The sequence below is a fragment of the Macaca thibetana genome, chromosome 11, assembly GCF_024542745.1.
Source record: "Macaca thibetana thibetana isolate TM-01 chromosome 11, ASM2454274v1, whole genome shotgun sequence".
NCBI lineage: Eukaryota > Metazoa > Chordata > Mammalia > Primates > Cercopithecidae > Macaca > Macaca thibetana.
The window spans coordinates 77,485,964-77,500,243 of NC_065588.1; the positions used below are offsets into that span (position 1 = coordinate 77,485,964).

A 14,280-nucleotide genomic window follows, 5' to 3' on the forward strand; every position below is an offset into this window, starting at 1 on the left:
TAGAATGTTTCCTTATCATTAAACAACGCATGACTGTACTTGTGAAATGATGCTGGTATACTGCTGAAGCCATTTTTGTCACTGTGAAATTACTTTTTTATTAAGCTTATTATGGTAGGTCAATGAGTTCAGACAATTATAATACAAACTGGCAGATAACCATAAAAGAATTGCAATTTAGCAGGCAAAAAAGCTCTTTGAAATGTGTATATTGCTTTTCATATGCATTTAAAGGAAACTTGCTAAAGTAGCCTTAACCTAATGATATATGCGTTTTTATATATGTAATTGGGAATTCTGCTTATTCAAAGTTAACGTATTTTTCTGTTTTCATTATTTTTTTCACAGTTTTGTTGTTTTGGCTCTATTTGATCACTCCCTTGTCTTGAACATCTCTTTGTCTGAGATTTGTTTCATCTTTTGCAATGCTTGTTAATAGCCTCTTCTTTATCCTAACCATTCACTATTGACATCAGCTAAGTTGGTCATGTGTGTTATTTTTTCTTCATAGTAATTATTAGTAGAGCTCTCTGAAGACTCGAGAGAGTTGGTGTTTCCCAGGTGGCAAACAAATGAGTATGTTAAGATGGTATGGAGCAGATAATTTCCCCAGAAATAGCAAATGTTTTAATATTTCTGTTTCTTCTCCATATACTATCATCATTTTTTCTCAGCTGACAAACTGCCTCTAGAGAATAGAGCTTGTTTGCTCTAATCCTTAACTCTCACCTCTGCTTGGATGCTTGACCCTGGAACTCAGATCATCTTATTTCTGTGGTTGGTTCTGCTTCAAGATGCTGCCTCCCAATCTCTGCAGTTTCAATCCCTCTGTGACTAGGTAACTTGATCTTCAGTCCTAATCATTTCCTTTGCTTCATAATTTGATATCACACTTCTGACCCCAGTCAGTACCCACTTCCTATTTAACCACAAAAAGTACCATTTCCATGACATTCTCTATGGAGCTTACTCTTTCACATAGTTTCAATATTTTTCTCAAAGATAAGTCCTGTTTGAAACTCTACCTTGACACCTTTTCAAATATGTAGGAACACTGCATTTAGATGATCCTAGTGGAATCAAACATATACAGTGAGAGAAAGATTAACCCAGAACTCTCTGCAAACATTATGTCTGTATCTTGTATTAGAAAATTATAATGTTTCTGTGTGATGTATTTTTTTACTGTTGCCTTGAGTTCTTAATTATTCATTTATATGGGATGTCTTCAAGATGTTATATACTTCTTGAAGTAAATGATCATATTTTAAATTTCTTTATGTACCCACACATGTTCCACAGGGATAGGAACTCAATGAAGTATTTTTTGATTGAAATAGTCCCGAGAGTCTCCTTTCCTGAACATCAAACCTGGAGGTAGGAGCCAGGATTCACTCTCAGCTCTCTCACTAAGTAGCTGCTCTGCCTTCTGAAATCATCTCATTTCTACAAGTATAGAATGTGGACAACTATATCATCCTCACATATCTTCTAGAATCTTTAGGCATATAGCTCTAGAAGTCTGTAATCCTAAAAGTAGAAATTCCTTTTCACAGTAAATATTTTAAGATGTATCAGTGGTATAAAGAAGAGTTGCCTGAGAAAAGACTTAAATGTTAGATTCATAGATTCAGGATTCCTAGGGTTGAAGTAGGTCTTAAAGATCATCCACTACAATCATCTTTCCAATGCTTGGATCCTCTCCACAACAGCTCTTCCTAGTATTTGTCTAGATTTTGGTCAACAGTTTCCAAGTGACAAATAACTCACTACCTCATAAGCCAGCCCACTTTGTATAGAATTCTGATATCCCACTGTTCTTTCTTACATTGAGATGAAGAATAATTTTGTACAACTTTAATACTTTGGTTCTAGTTTCGTATCCTCACTTAACAATGAAAAGGACGATAGCTCTTATACAGAACAGCTCTTCAAATTTTGTGATCAGCTACTTGGTAGGTCAGCAAAGAGAATAAACACACCATCTACTTATGTTCTCTGAACGTGATTCCAATCCTCCACATGTCCCTAATTTTCCCCGCCAACCTTCCTCCAGGTTGATGATGTGCCTTTAAAAATACAGTAACCAGGATGAATTCCATTGCTTGGCTGTTATTTTATCATAGCAGAGTAGAGTAGAAAAAACTGTCATATCAACTCTTATGTCTATTAATGTGGCCTAAACTTATTAATCAATATTGACTTTAGAGTCAGTTGAAATTTTTATTTTTTTTTCTTTAAAATCTTGCTTCTAAGAGCTATACTTTTAGAGTAGGATAATTTAGATCCCCCTTACATCCATTCTATTTTTTTTTTTTTTTGGCGGGGGAGATAGTGTTTAGGGGTAATACTAATCTTTTCACTTGGGATTCCTCCCCTTAGTAATACCCTCAGGTATCAATCAGATACCTGAGCTGTTGAAATATTCATATCCAAGTGATTTTGAATGTGCTGATCAAGAACAGAGAAAATCCTAATCATGCCACTAGAAACTTTGATCCAAGGTGACGTTACTCCACTCATCAGCACTACTGGGCAAGGATTATTTAACCAGTTATAAATCCCACCTACCTGTTCCATCACTCAGACCCCATTTTGACATTTTGTCCCCAGGGATTTCATGAGTGATGACTTGCTCACCACCTTTCCTTATCTGTTACTAAGAAAATTTGTCAAAGAAACAAAGGAAATTAGTCTGACGTGGCTGTTTTTAACATAGGTTAATTTACTTTGTTTCAAAATAGATTAATGCCTTCAGATAAAATTAAAAGTCAAGCTAGTCAGGACTGCAATTATTTATGCATGATCACAGATCTTAGGGTTCATGGCCACTGTTCCTACTTCTGACAGGACAGACAATGTAGCAGATAAAACATTTCTGGGCCAAAAAATCATGAAGTTTTTGTTTTAAGTATAAAGTTTGTATCTGTTTATGTACTATCTTTGCTAAAGTGAAAATTCCTTCATGCCAACAGCCATGCCTTAGTCATTTTCCTAAAGTCCATAATTGTACTCTGCATTTAAGAATGGTTCAATACATGTCTATTCACTAAAAATAGGAATAAATAAATTATTTTGGATTATCTATGTCTTCTCTCCCTCCACCAAAAAAAAAAAAAAAAAAAAAATATCTCCTCAATTCTGGGGCATAAATGCCCTCTTGGTAATTCCTATATTCTGCTGAACTTTTTCTCTTCAAGTAAACAGATGAGTTTTTGAATGATTCCACTTATTTGTATACTCTACTCACATCAGATAAACCTTCATTTCATTCATTTTCTCTAAATTTATGCATTACTAAACAAAAATAACAATATAGATTTTATAATTCTCACTTTGATCTTGGTGATTTTTCCAATTGTCTGTTTATTTTGATGGATGGCATTCCTGCCACTGCTTTTACATGTCGATGCCACTTGCTTCTATCTATTATTTGTCATGTTCTCACTTTCCAACTTTTGTAACAAATCTTTTCATATCTGTTTTAGGCAGAAAACTCCCATTTCAGATACATTTCTTCTTCCTTAATCCACATCATCATAAATATAATTGTGTGTTACCATCCTCTGGAATTGCTTTGACAGTACATAGCCTTTGGTATCCTGACTACTTTTCCATGTTAGTTAAGACTGCGCCTATTTCTAGAGTTTCAGTGTAGTGTGTTTGGAATTGATGCTGTGGTAGGTCGTAAAGTGATTGACAGATGAGGAAGGAAAAAAGTAGTTGTGAACAACTCAGTCTTGTACATTAAATGCAGGGTAAAGATAAGTCAATATTTGGAGATAATGGCAAGATCAAGTGACAACTTTTAAAAGTATAGATTAGACATGAGCGTATTGGAACAATAATGGAAATATGAGAGATGCATTGCATATGGATGTATAAATTGAGGGGTGCAGAGAGATCATGGTCATTGTGCATGGTCAATAGCAGGATGCTATTACATTCCGAATCTATATTCCAGGAAGTCAGCAGAAGTACATATTGGTCCTGTTGTCATGGGGATACAAACCAAACCTGTTTATGTAATTTTTCATCCTGGGATTTGTGACATAGAAAGATAATGAATGGTCAGGTGTGGTGGCTCATGCCTGTAATCCCAGCACTTTGGGAGACCGAGGTGGGCAGATCACCTGAGATCAGGAGTAGCGATCAGCCTGACCAACATGGCAAAACCCCATCTCTATTAAAAATAAAAAAATTAACCGGGCATGGTGGCGGGTGCCTGTAATCCCAGCTACTAGGGAGACTGAGGCAAGAGTATCACTTGAACCAGGAGGCGGAGGTTGCAGTGAGCCGAGATTGTGCCACTGCACTCCATCCTGGGTGACAGAGTGAGATTCTGTTTAAAAAAAAAAAAAAAGGCCGGGCGCGGTGGCTCAAGCCTGTAATCCCAGCACTTTGGGAGGCCGAGACGGGCGGATCACGAGGTCAGGAGTTCGAGACCATCCTGGCTAACACGGTGAAACCCTGTCTCTACTAAAAAATACAAAAAACTAGCCGGGCGAGGTGGTGGGCGCCTGTAGTCCCGGCTACTCGGGAGGCTGAGGCAGGAGAATGGCGTAAAAACCCGGGAGGCGGAGCTTGCAGTGAGCTGAGATCCGGCCACTGCACTCCACCCTGGGCGACATAGCGAGACTCCGTCTCAAAAAAAAAAAAAAAGTCAGTGAACAAAAATACAAAGAAATAGATAGAATGACTCTAAAACCAGATCCCCAAGTAAGCTAGAAGGAATGCTTCCTCTGTTAAGTGAGCTTCCCTAAATTCAACTGTGACCTTCAGGTAAACTTGGCTTGTATTACGCTTTGTTTTTCCTGAATAGTACTTACAAATGGAATTTGAATGCTTAACATGGAAGAATAAATGCTCACTGATTCATTTAAGTCTACACTACTCCTTTTTATCTTCTGCCCATACACTGATAGACATTTCAGTTTGGAAATCTTACTCCTACATTATAAGCAATAATAATATGAACAAGAACTGTAAACCCTGGTAAGAATAGAATGCATTTTTCACAAGATATATAAAAACTTGAAATCTCCTATTAGTACCACAGCTTTTTCTATCCTACTTTTGTAATTTGAGTGAACTAACCATTTGAAAAGGATGTCATAAGAGATTTTTAAAATAAAATAGTTTTGCTTGGTTTCTGTTAGGTTTATTCAGTTGCTTTTCAACACATTGCTTCCTTTGAGTTTTGGGTTTCCATATTGATATTATCTATGCTAGTAACACATTAGTAAGAACAGACAATGTACATATTGAGTTTGATTCTTCATGGGTAGGGGTTATCCATACAATCACATTGACTGATCGTTCCTATCTGAAGTTTATGTTATTACCCTAGCATTTCAAATTATTATATACAACAAATAAGATATCCTCTCCAAATATTTTCCTTTGTGAATGACTACAAACATCTCCTTTGCTGTTCATCATTTCTGATAGAACCAAGGAAAAATTTTCATAGTTTTATTTACACAGCTTTCCTTTTCCACACCGTATTTCTTTTATAGGCATGTAGTATAGCTGCTTTCAAGTTAAGTCATGTGTCTCTGCTCTTTTGAGTTAAACCTTTTAAGAGTTATAAATCTTAGCACATGGTTCAGAATTTCAAAATTGGTACTTTGACATCACTATCTCTTTGCCTTAATACTTTCCCTGGCATACTATTGTATTTTATAGTTCTGTTTTCACTGGTAGAAGAAAGAACATTGACAATGCTCCTGTGTTTTAGAATTTTTCAGATCAAGACATTAAAATCATAATCATTGGAGATGTTTCCCTAGGTTCCTCAGATGCATGAAGAAGCAGTACTAGGTTGTAGTCCCTGGGTTTGAAAAACGTGTATGGTCTTTCCATCACAACTTGGATACCTCTTCTAGGACCAAAGCAGACCTAAAATTCATAGCCCTTAACTAAAGTATCAATGGGGCCCATGTATCATTTCCTTTGGTGCAAATATGGTTTTCTGGAAAGTGTTTATACCTGTTTTATTTTTATTTTTTCAGTCTTATTTTCAATAAAGACTTTGTTCCTTTTTTCTGGAAGCTTTGATTCCCCATTTATGTAGCTTCTACCTAGCCTCATAGGTATAGCATTTTGCTCCTGTCTTCCTCATCCACATTGTAGTCCTTAACATGCTGCTGATTCTGGCTTTGTTTAAACTCTACCTCTGCTGTTCTATGAAATAAAGCAATATTACTCAGAGCTCAGAAACCTTCCCAGGTATAAACTGTGACCCGAATTAACTATTGCTAGTTTCTGACTTTGGTGGGGTTGATAAGAATGTAATCATAATTGAGTTAATTCTTATCTGCTCTGACCTAAAACACACAGTCACTGAAAATGAGTAATAAATGCTAAGTTTCTCGAAGGTTCTATATTTTTCTAGACTTAAACTTATATCTTGCATACCTTGATTTTGACAGAATATTGTTAGTGAAATTTCTAATGATTTAGGAATTTCTCATCAAAGTTAAATATGAAATAACAACAGAAAATTTTAAGTGATAAGGGCAATTAAATACATTTTAAAAGTAAAGTGTGAATTATGGTAACTAAGATGAATATATGTTGAAATATAAATAAATATGATTATGATGTTAGCAAAATTAATACTCAAAAATAATTAACCACCCACACTATAGTGACACTGTAATATATTGGGTATGACAGATCATTTGGTAAGACAACCACGAGTTGTCAAATAAGATAAAACAAATTTTAAAATAATGTCTGGCATGTATATTTTAAATAAAAAATAATCTGTGTGTCTCTTTTTTCCTCATAAAATAATATTATATATAGCCTAAAGAGTTCCTCTACTGAGAAAGAGGAATACAGAAAGATTTAATTCCTTTGTTGGGGAACATATAATCACACACTGCTCGCACATTAGTTTCCTGTAGCTTCTGATGTTTTGTGTGGGTTTCACACTGTGGAAGCCAGGAAAGGCATTTTTGGATACTGTAGTCATAAGTCTGCAAACATGAATATCGTAATCAGAAATTCTTTTGGTGGTAGGGCAGAAAACTAAGTCTTGGAGTTGGGTATTCCTTGCAAATAATTATTCCTCTATTTGAAAAACCAAAGGATGTACTAAGAAATTTGGGTCATTCCATTCAGCACTTACCACTGTAGGTAGGAGTTTAATTCTTTCCCAATAATATAACTCTAAAAGTTAATACATAGAAAGACAACTCCCAAAAAGCAAAGTATATATATAATCATTTCAGAAATATCACATATTCTTCAGATAATTATGTAAGTATGTATCATGTATGTATATCTGCTTATTTCTAAATATATATTTAAGTAGGACCATTTCAAATGTACTGATCTATATTTTTATTCTATCAGTCACTGATAATAACTAATTATAAGACAATATCTATTGCCTTATTATTTTCCCCACACTCGTCCCTCAACTATACACCATAGAGTTTATTAGGGGGAAGGTATGATAGTTTTAAGCAAACAAAAAAAAATCATGTTCTTCACATTTTATGTAACACATATAAAGCTTTATTCTAACTTTTAAAATATTCTTTTTAATTGTTTGGAGGCTTACCAATTTTTTCAACAGAAAAACCTTTAAATCTACATCGCTAAGCTTTTACACACATTCATGCTCTAAGGGGCAGTATACTCAATGGTTTTAAGCTGATTTTGAAATATTGGCACCACGATGAATATCACAGTTATGCGATTTATGAAGACATTATTTACTCATTAATAAAATAACGTTTATAGCAATAACATTTACTTTGTAGGTAGCTGTGCCTGTCACAAGAGTTAGCATTAAATAAATTTTAGCTATTGTTATAAACAGATAAACAAAAGAACTGAAAAGTTCACAATACTCTTTCACTGTAAGTTTTATCAAGCATTATTCAGCTAAATTGAACATTCAAAGCTGATCAAAATATAAATTTTGTCAGGTAGAAAAGAGAAGAAATGAAAAGAAGAGCAATGAAATGAAATGAAAGATAGACGAGCACTCTGACGTGACTAAAATGAGCGGCAGTAGAAAGTCTTAGCAAATGCATACTTACGGAGCTGCCCAAGTCGAGCTTTTTCTTTTTTACCAAACAAACGTCCTATTGAAGACTTGATTCCTTTCTTCTTGGGGGCTTTGTGAAGAGAATCTTGGCTGCTGTTGGCACTACCAAGCCCAAGGCTTTCTGGCTCAAGAGAAACAGATAAACTACTGCAAAACACAAAAGAGGAAAATACTGCTCATTTTCGTGCAACATCCACAAGGTACACAAAAGTTGTTTCCTTTATAAATGCACCAAAAGAGGAACAAGTAGACTTGTAATGTCATTTTTCCCCCTATCTTCCTGTGTTTCCTTTTAAGATATTAAGTGCAGTTTTTTTTTTTTTTTTTCAGCCTTGGGCCCTGAACCTCCAAATTTCCATAAGAGAAATGTACTTTTGTTCCAAATGGCTTTTTTTCTTACTTTTTTGATATCATCTCAAACTAATCAGTGAATATAGGCTGATTTATTAACTGCCTGATAAATGGCCTTCTATTATAGAGTACTTGATCCATTATCTATTTATTTCTCAGAGTTTGTTTTTCTAATCTTAAACATAATGACCTACAGCAAGGAACTGAAATATAACTAATTGTGAAGTTGAAGCTGCTCTTCCAATCTACAGTTTTACTTGATTTTCCTCTAAATTCAGTTAATTTAAAATAATCTGGCTGCAATCCGGAAGCAACAAACCATGTACCCTCGTGATCAATGTATATGTTTTCTTAATTAGAGTTCTCAAATATTATTTTAAATACATGTTAAACTGAAATGCTCTTCAAGCAGTTGGTTAAGTTTCAATTTCTGGTCAATATATTTGACATTGTATTAATAGGAGGGGATCAATAGACATTGCTATTAGTTTCTACTGTTGTTAATTTTATAACACCATGATAAATTACTTACTTTTACTTATTCATGCCAATTAATTTGAACTCACATTCCCTAACTTTCAAAGCAATAACTTTTTATGTGCTGAAATATACTCTGTTTTTGGAGAGTGAAAGAAGTAATATTTTGAAGCTGAAGTAACTGATTTTTCCACATTAACAATAAAAAATAATCAGAAAAAAGAAATGACTGCCAACACAGAAAGCCCTACTTTTAAAACATTTATTGTAAAACATACTATCTAGAAGAGAGTTCTTTTATTGAAGTATTAATCCTTAAGTCATTATATTTGGTTACATCAATTATGTGTCTACAGATGCTGCAACTGATGAGACAATAGGAGAAGATACATTTCAGATATAAACTACATGCTTCGGTATATTCATATCATCAGTGATTATAGAGATCTGTTTGTAATGTTCTATGCATATGGATAAGACAGTATAAAGACTTGTGAGGACAAATGACATATTTCTCCATCTAGACTTATCTTTTTCTTTAATACTTTAGTCAAGGACTTTTTTTCTTTTCTAATAACTTTCTGACTGAGGAGTTATTATTGCTGGCAGCAGCAGTACCTGCAGGGTGCACATACCTGTCTGCTAAAAGGCATAATCATAAACTTTTCAGACTTTAATGATGCTTATACTATAATCCAAATTTATGATCTTGTCCTAGAGTCTCCTTAGTTTTTTGTTAATATTTCTAGTAAGTCCTTCTCTAGCCTGATCTCATTTTAATAGAAAATATCCACTAAAAATTAGAAGAGCTATTCTTATCTATTTTGACTAATAAGCCCACAAAGATACAGTTAATTTTAAAAACACAAATTCGATATCAAAATTGAAATGTGGTTATTTCACAAGTGATACTGGGAAAAGGAAGTTGGAGAATTCTGGCTCAATGTAAATCGTTAAGCAGTCTATTTGACAACAATGAAGGAAGAGGAATATTTTTGAAAGGAGGGCATTCAATGTGCAGTGTGCCTGCAGCGTCTTACCTTCGAGCATCATTGTGGTAGGAGGAAGGGAGAGTGTGAGTCATTCTGATGGCTCTAGGGGTAGGAGGAGGAGAAGTTTCACATTTAATTGTTGCTTTGTCCTCTCGACCATCTTCTTCCACAACTGCAATCTAGAAGCAAAAATAATACATTCAAATAAATCCTTTCTAAATTTCAGTTGAAATTGATACAAATGGAGAATCATGAGAGCAAGGCTACTGAGTAATTTTAATACAAAATAAAACAACAAAACTTGGGGCATATAAGTCTTACATGTATAAATTCCCATTAAAGAGTTTGATTTTCACAGATATTTAAAGTGGACACATTAAAATTTAAAAAAAATCATAGACCCACTACACAAAAATGTTTCATTAATAAACACCATAGATCAAGCTTTTCCAACCCACAGCTTGCTGGACACACATAGCCCAAGACGGCTTTGAATGCAGCCCAACACAAATTCTTAAATTGTCTTAAAACGATTTATGCACCGACCATTTTTTTTTTTAAAGCTCATTAGCTATCATTAGTGTTAGAGTATTTTATGTGTGACTCAAGACAATTCTTCTTCTAATGAATGTAGCCCAGGGAAGCCAAAGATTAGACACTCCTGCCATAAATCAACTAGATGCTGACTATTGATCTATAGTGTTTATTGACATTGATCTATGATATTTTATAATATCAGAATGTAAACTCTTTACAAAAAGGTATTAAACACACATTTGAACAATTCACTAAAATATAGGATTATACATACTCAGGTTATCATAATAAAGACATCTTTTAAGCAGGGATTTTTGAAATGAGAAGTTGATAAAATATAACTTTATCAGATAAAGTGCTTTACATCAGTCAATGAAATGACTGATGAAATTTATTACAGGGTGTTTAAAATATGAGTTGTGGTTTGTAAGAAAAAAACTCTTTTTAAAGTGGGAATAATAAAAGGTAAGATGATGATATTTCCAAATTGTTTCATTTTACTACCATGATGGAAAAACTGGCAAAGACATACAGAAAACCAAAAGAAGATGAGATGGGAGGGATTTCCTTAAATAACAATTTAGTACAGAATTCAGAACAACTCAGGATACTATCCGTCTTGTCAGAGATCAAGATATAGAGCTGTAACTTAAAATTTGTTTCCAATGTCAAGTTAATTGTAGAGAAGTAGTTTTTACAACAATGCTGCATATTTTTCATGGCATCGTTGTGTAACACAATATGGAGAGATCAGGATTGTAGAAAACACAGCTAAAGACTTATGGCTTTGAGAGTTCTGATGAAAAAAGTTCTAAGTATGGCTAAGCAAAAATTTTTAAAGTTCTGGGGAAATATTTTGTTTGTTTTTATATAAAGCTATTATGCATAAATGTGTTTATCTATGATAAAGACCTCGCACCTTCGAGGAACTTCATGAAATTATCAGGACTTTTGTCACCCAATCCTAGGTTCCTTTTAACAGCTTAGGTAGGTAGGCATTTTTCTATAATTCCTTTGTTCTATTCAACTAGCATATTGCCATCAGGAGAATCTTTTTCAATAACTGCTTTCGGCTTGATTCTGATGCTATGGAAAACCTTTTCAAACCCACACCCCAGCTAAACTCTTAAGCGTGTTTCTGAACTATTCCTAATACAAGTTAGTGTTTTCACAGTTCTGTGATCCCACCACGACTCTTCTCTGATTGTTTCTGCTAAGCAGGGCCATTTTTGCTGTCAGAATTTTGCTTCTGAAACACCTTATAAAATACCTTCTTTGTTCTCCCTGCCAGCCAAACTACTTATTCCCAATAACAGCTTTTAAAAACATCATATACAAAACTTTCCTCTGAATGTCACTTAGAGTTTTGGACTCAGAGAGGGATTTGAATTCTGATTTCTCTTAAATGTTGAATAAATAGGCTGATTACTTTTCTGCTCTAATATTAAATTTCCTCATCAGCAAAATGGAAGTGATATAACACTTTTCTTAAGGTGTTCTTTTGAAGTGTAAATACCAGCATGTATTTAACTTCTTCCCCTGATACGCAAGGTTTTTTAGTTTGTGGTCCTTCTTTCCGTGACTTTTTTCACAAATTACGTTGTTAATTCCTGAATTATTTGAGACTACATTTTCGTATAGAACCTTCCATCCTACCTTCCTATTTCTAACACCCATTAAACTTTTATAGTCCTTTTAAGGTGATGGAGGTCAAAGAAAATAAAGACGTTATCCTTGGTAAACTTGGTAAATAAGAATGAACTGGTATTGTTAAGGAGAAGAGGCTATAGGAAGACAGATAATAGCCCAGGAAAAGAAAATGCTAATTCCATCTATTCAAGCCATGTAAGTATAATATAGATTCCCTTATTACCATTTTTTAAAGGAAATAAAAGTTGTCTGGTTCCAGGAGTATTTCAATGTTTGGGTGTAGGCTGACTACCACATCTTGAAGATGCTGAAGAATAGATTTTTGCACTGCATAGTAGTTTGAATCTTTGAAATCTTTCTCATCTGATGTCCCATGAGTGCAAGCTCTACTCAATTGTCTAATAAGACGTCATTTTGTGATTCAGAACTTTTCATTTTGTTTCCCATATCCCATATTTATTCTCTTGATTTCATTCCAAACAGAACAGCAGTGTTTCAACCATATATATATTTTTTATTTTGCATATACTTGATGCTCTGGCATCTGGAGAGGATGCTCCTCTATCCCTAGGGATAGTTAATTCCTGGAAATAGCACATCACTTGCCTATAAGTACACCTTTCATATGCAAACCAAAGAACTCACAGCCCACACTCTAAATCATCTTCTCCATCTGGCTCTTACTCTCCAAGAGGCAATATTCCTTTGCCCTAATTACCTGTGGGCCAGACTGAGACAACTAGAGAGAGTCCCTACACCTTGGGGCCAGACGAAATTAATCAAGCTACCCATCCTAAACCTGCTTACCCTGCCTTGTCTTGCCTTTCCCTAAGAGACCTCAGAAAGCCTTCTGGCCCTGCGCCTTCTGCCTCCTGACTGACCCTGGTGCTGTCCTGAGGCACAGAGTACTCTCTCCTTTTGGGAACTGTGAGTAACAAACTACCTTTTTTTGACAGCTGTCTCCTGATCTGTTGTCCTCATCCTATCAACACAATAATAATAAAATATTTGAAAATAATGAGCATTAATTATATATGCTAAATATTAAAATATGTGTAGTATATATTAATAAATATAAATATTTATATTAAAATATCAAATTATACCATCCTTGGTTTAAATATTCAATGAAAAACAGGATATTATGTTTCTTATAATCTAATTATTTCTCCAGAAAGCATGAACAATTTTATCTTCGAAGTATTTTCTATTATAAGCAAATTTAAACAATTCAATACAATTTAAATACTCTCAACTTTTTAATGTTTTATTAACATTCGACTACAGGGAATATTATTTTAAAGCTTTCATAGAATAAAACAATATTCAATCCGTAATGATGTAAAAGTCATTTATAGTACCTTTCTCCGATGTTTCCTTAGATCACTTGGCTGTGATTGGCAGTAATAAAAACAACATAAAACAGAATTAATTAAGAATTAACATTCATTTAACTATGTTACAATTTTAAATAGTATCTACAACTTGACTATCATTTTTTTCTTCATTCTGTTATTTTCTAAATAAATATCTTTTAATTACTATAGAAGCACTCCTTGTAGTAGTTAAATTTAGAGAGGGAACTTCTCAGGTAACAGAAGTCAGAGGCTTGTTTCCATAACGGGGCCATGTGTACAGGCACTGGATACGAGGCATGGACCCTGGGAAAGAGAAATTGTGGAATGAGCTAGAGCGACTGAGTCTAGCTAGAAGACTGAGCTAACGAGAAATAAATGAGACTTCATCTTTCCAATAAAATATTATTGGGAATGAAGATCCAATGCATATATAAGGAGTTTATAAACTCTTGTTTTTGTCCCATCTATATGCAAAGCTTTGGGCCTCCTTTGGGCAGATACGCTGTTCCTGAGGGATCTCAGAATTTCTTGCATCCTAAAATCCTTCTCCATACCACAAATGCCAAAAGCTCTGGGACTGCTGCTTTCTTGTCAATGCTCTTTTTTAGAACTTTTAAAAATAGTTGTGTTTTATGATTTCAAGTGAACCTTATTCACTTAGGTAAGCAAAACAATTTCTGTGAAACTATTCCATTATGTTTTGCATTTTTGTTGTTGAGAAATGTGTTGATTTTACCCCACTCAATAGTCTAACGAGATATCACTAACATGTTGTTTTTTGCTTATGGATTTGTTGTGAGGTAAAAGTAAATACAGGTATGCTTTATTATCAGGAGAAAAATACCAC

General features: G+C 34.3%; 1 protein-coding gene across 22 annotated transcripts in view; it reads right to left on the reverse strand.

Annotated features, from left to right (window-relative positions):
* The window catches only part of PPFIA2 (PTPRF interacting protein alpha 2), a 504,804-nt gene that overhangs the window by 73,271 nt on the left and 417,253 nt on the right, over positions 1 to 14,280 (reverse strand). For all 22 annotated transcript variants that reach the window (XM_050749219.1, XM_050749217.1, XM_050749222.1 and 19 more), the window contains 3 exons: positions 13,437 to 13,466; positions 9,937 to 10,067; positions 8,061 to 8,215 (listed from right to left, as the gene is read on the reverse strand). In XM_050749219.1, coding sequence (XP_050605176.1) covers positions 8,061 to 8,215; positions 9,937 to 10,067; positions 13,437 to 13,466 — 316 coding nt within the window. The remainder of the gene's footprint in view (positions 1 to 8,060; positions 8,216 to 9,936; positions 10,068 to 13,436; positions 13,467 to 14,280) is intronic.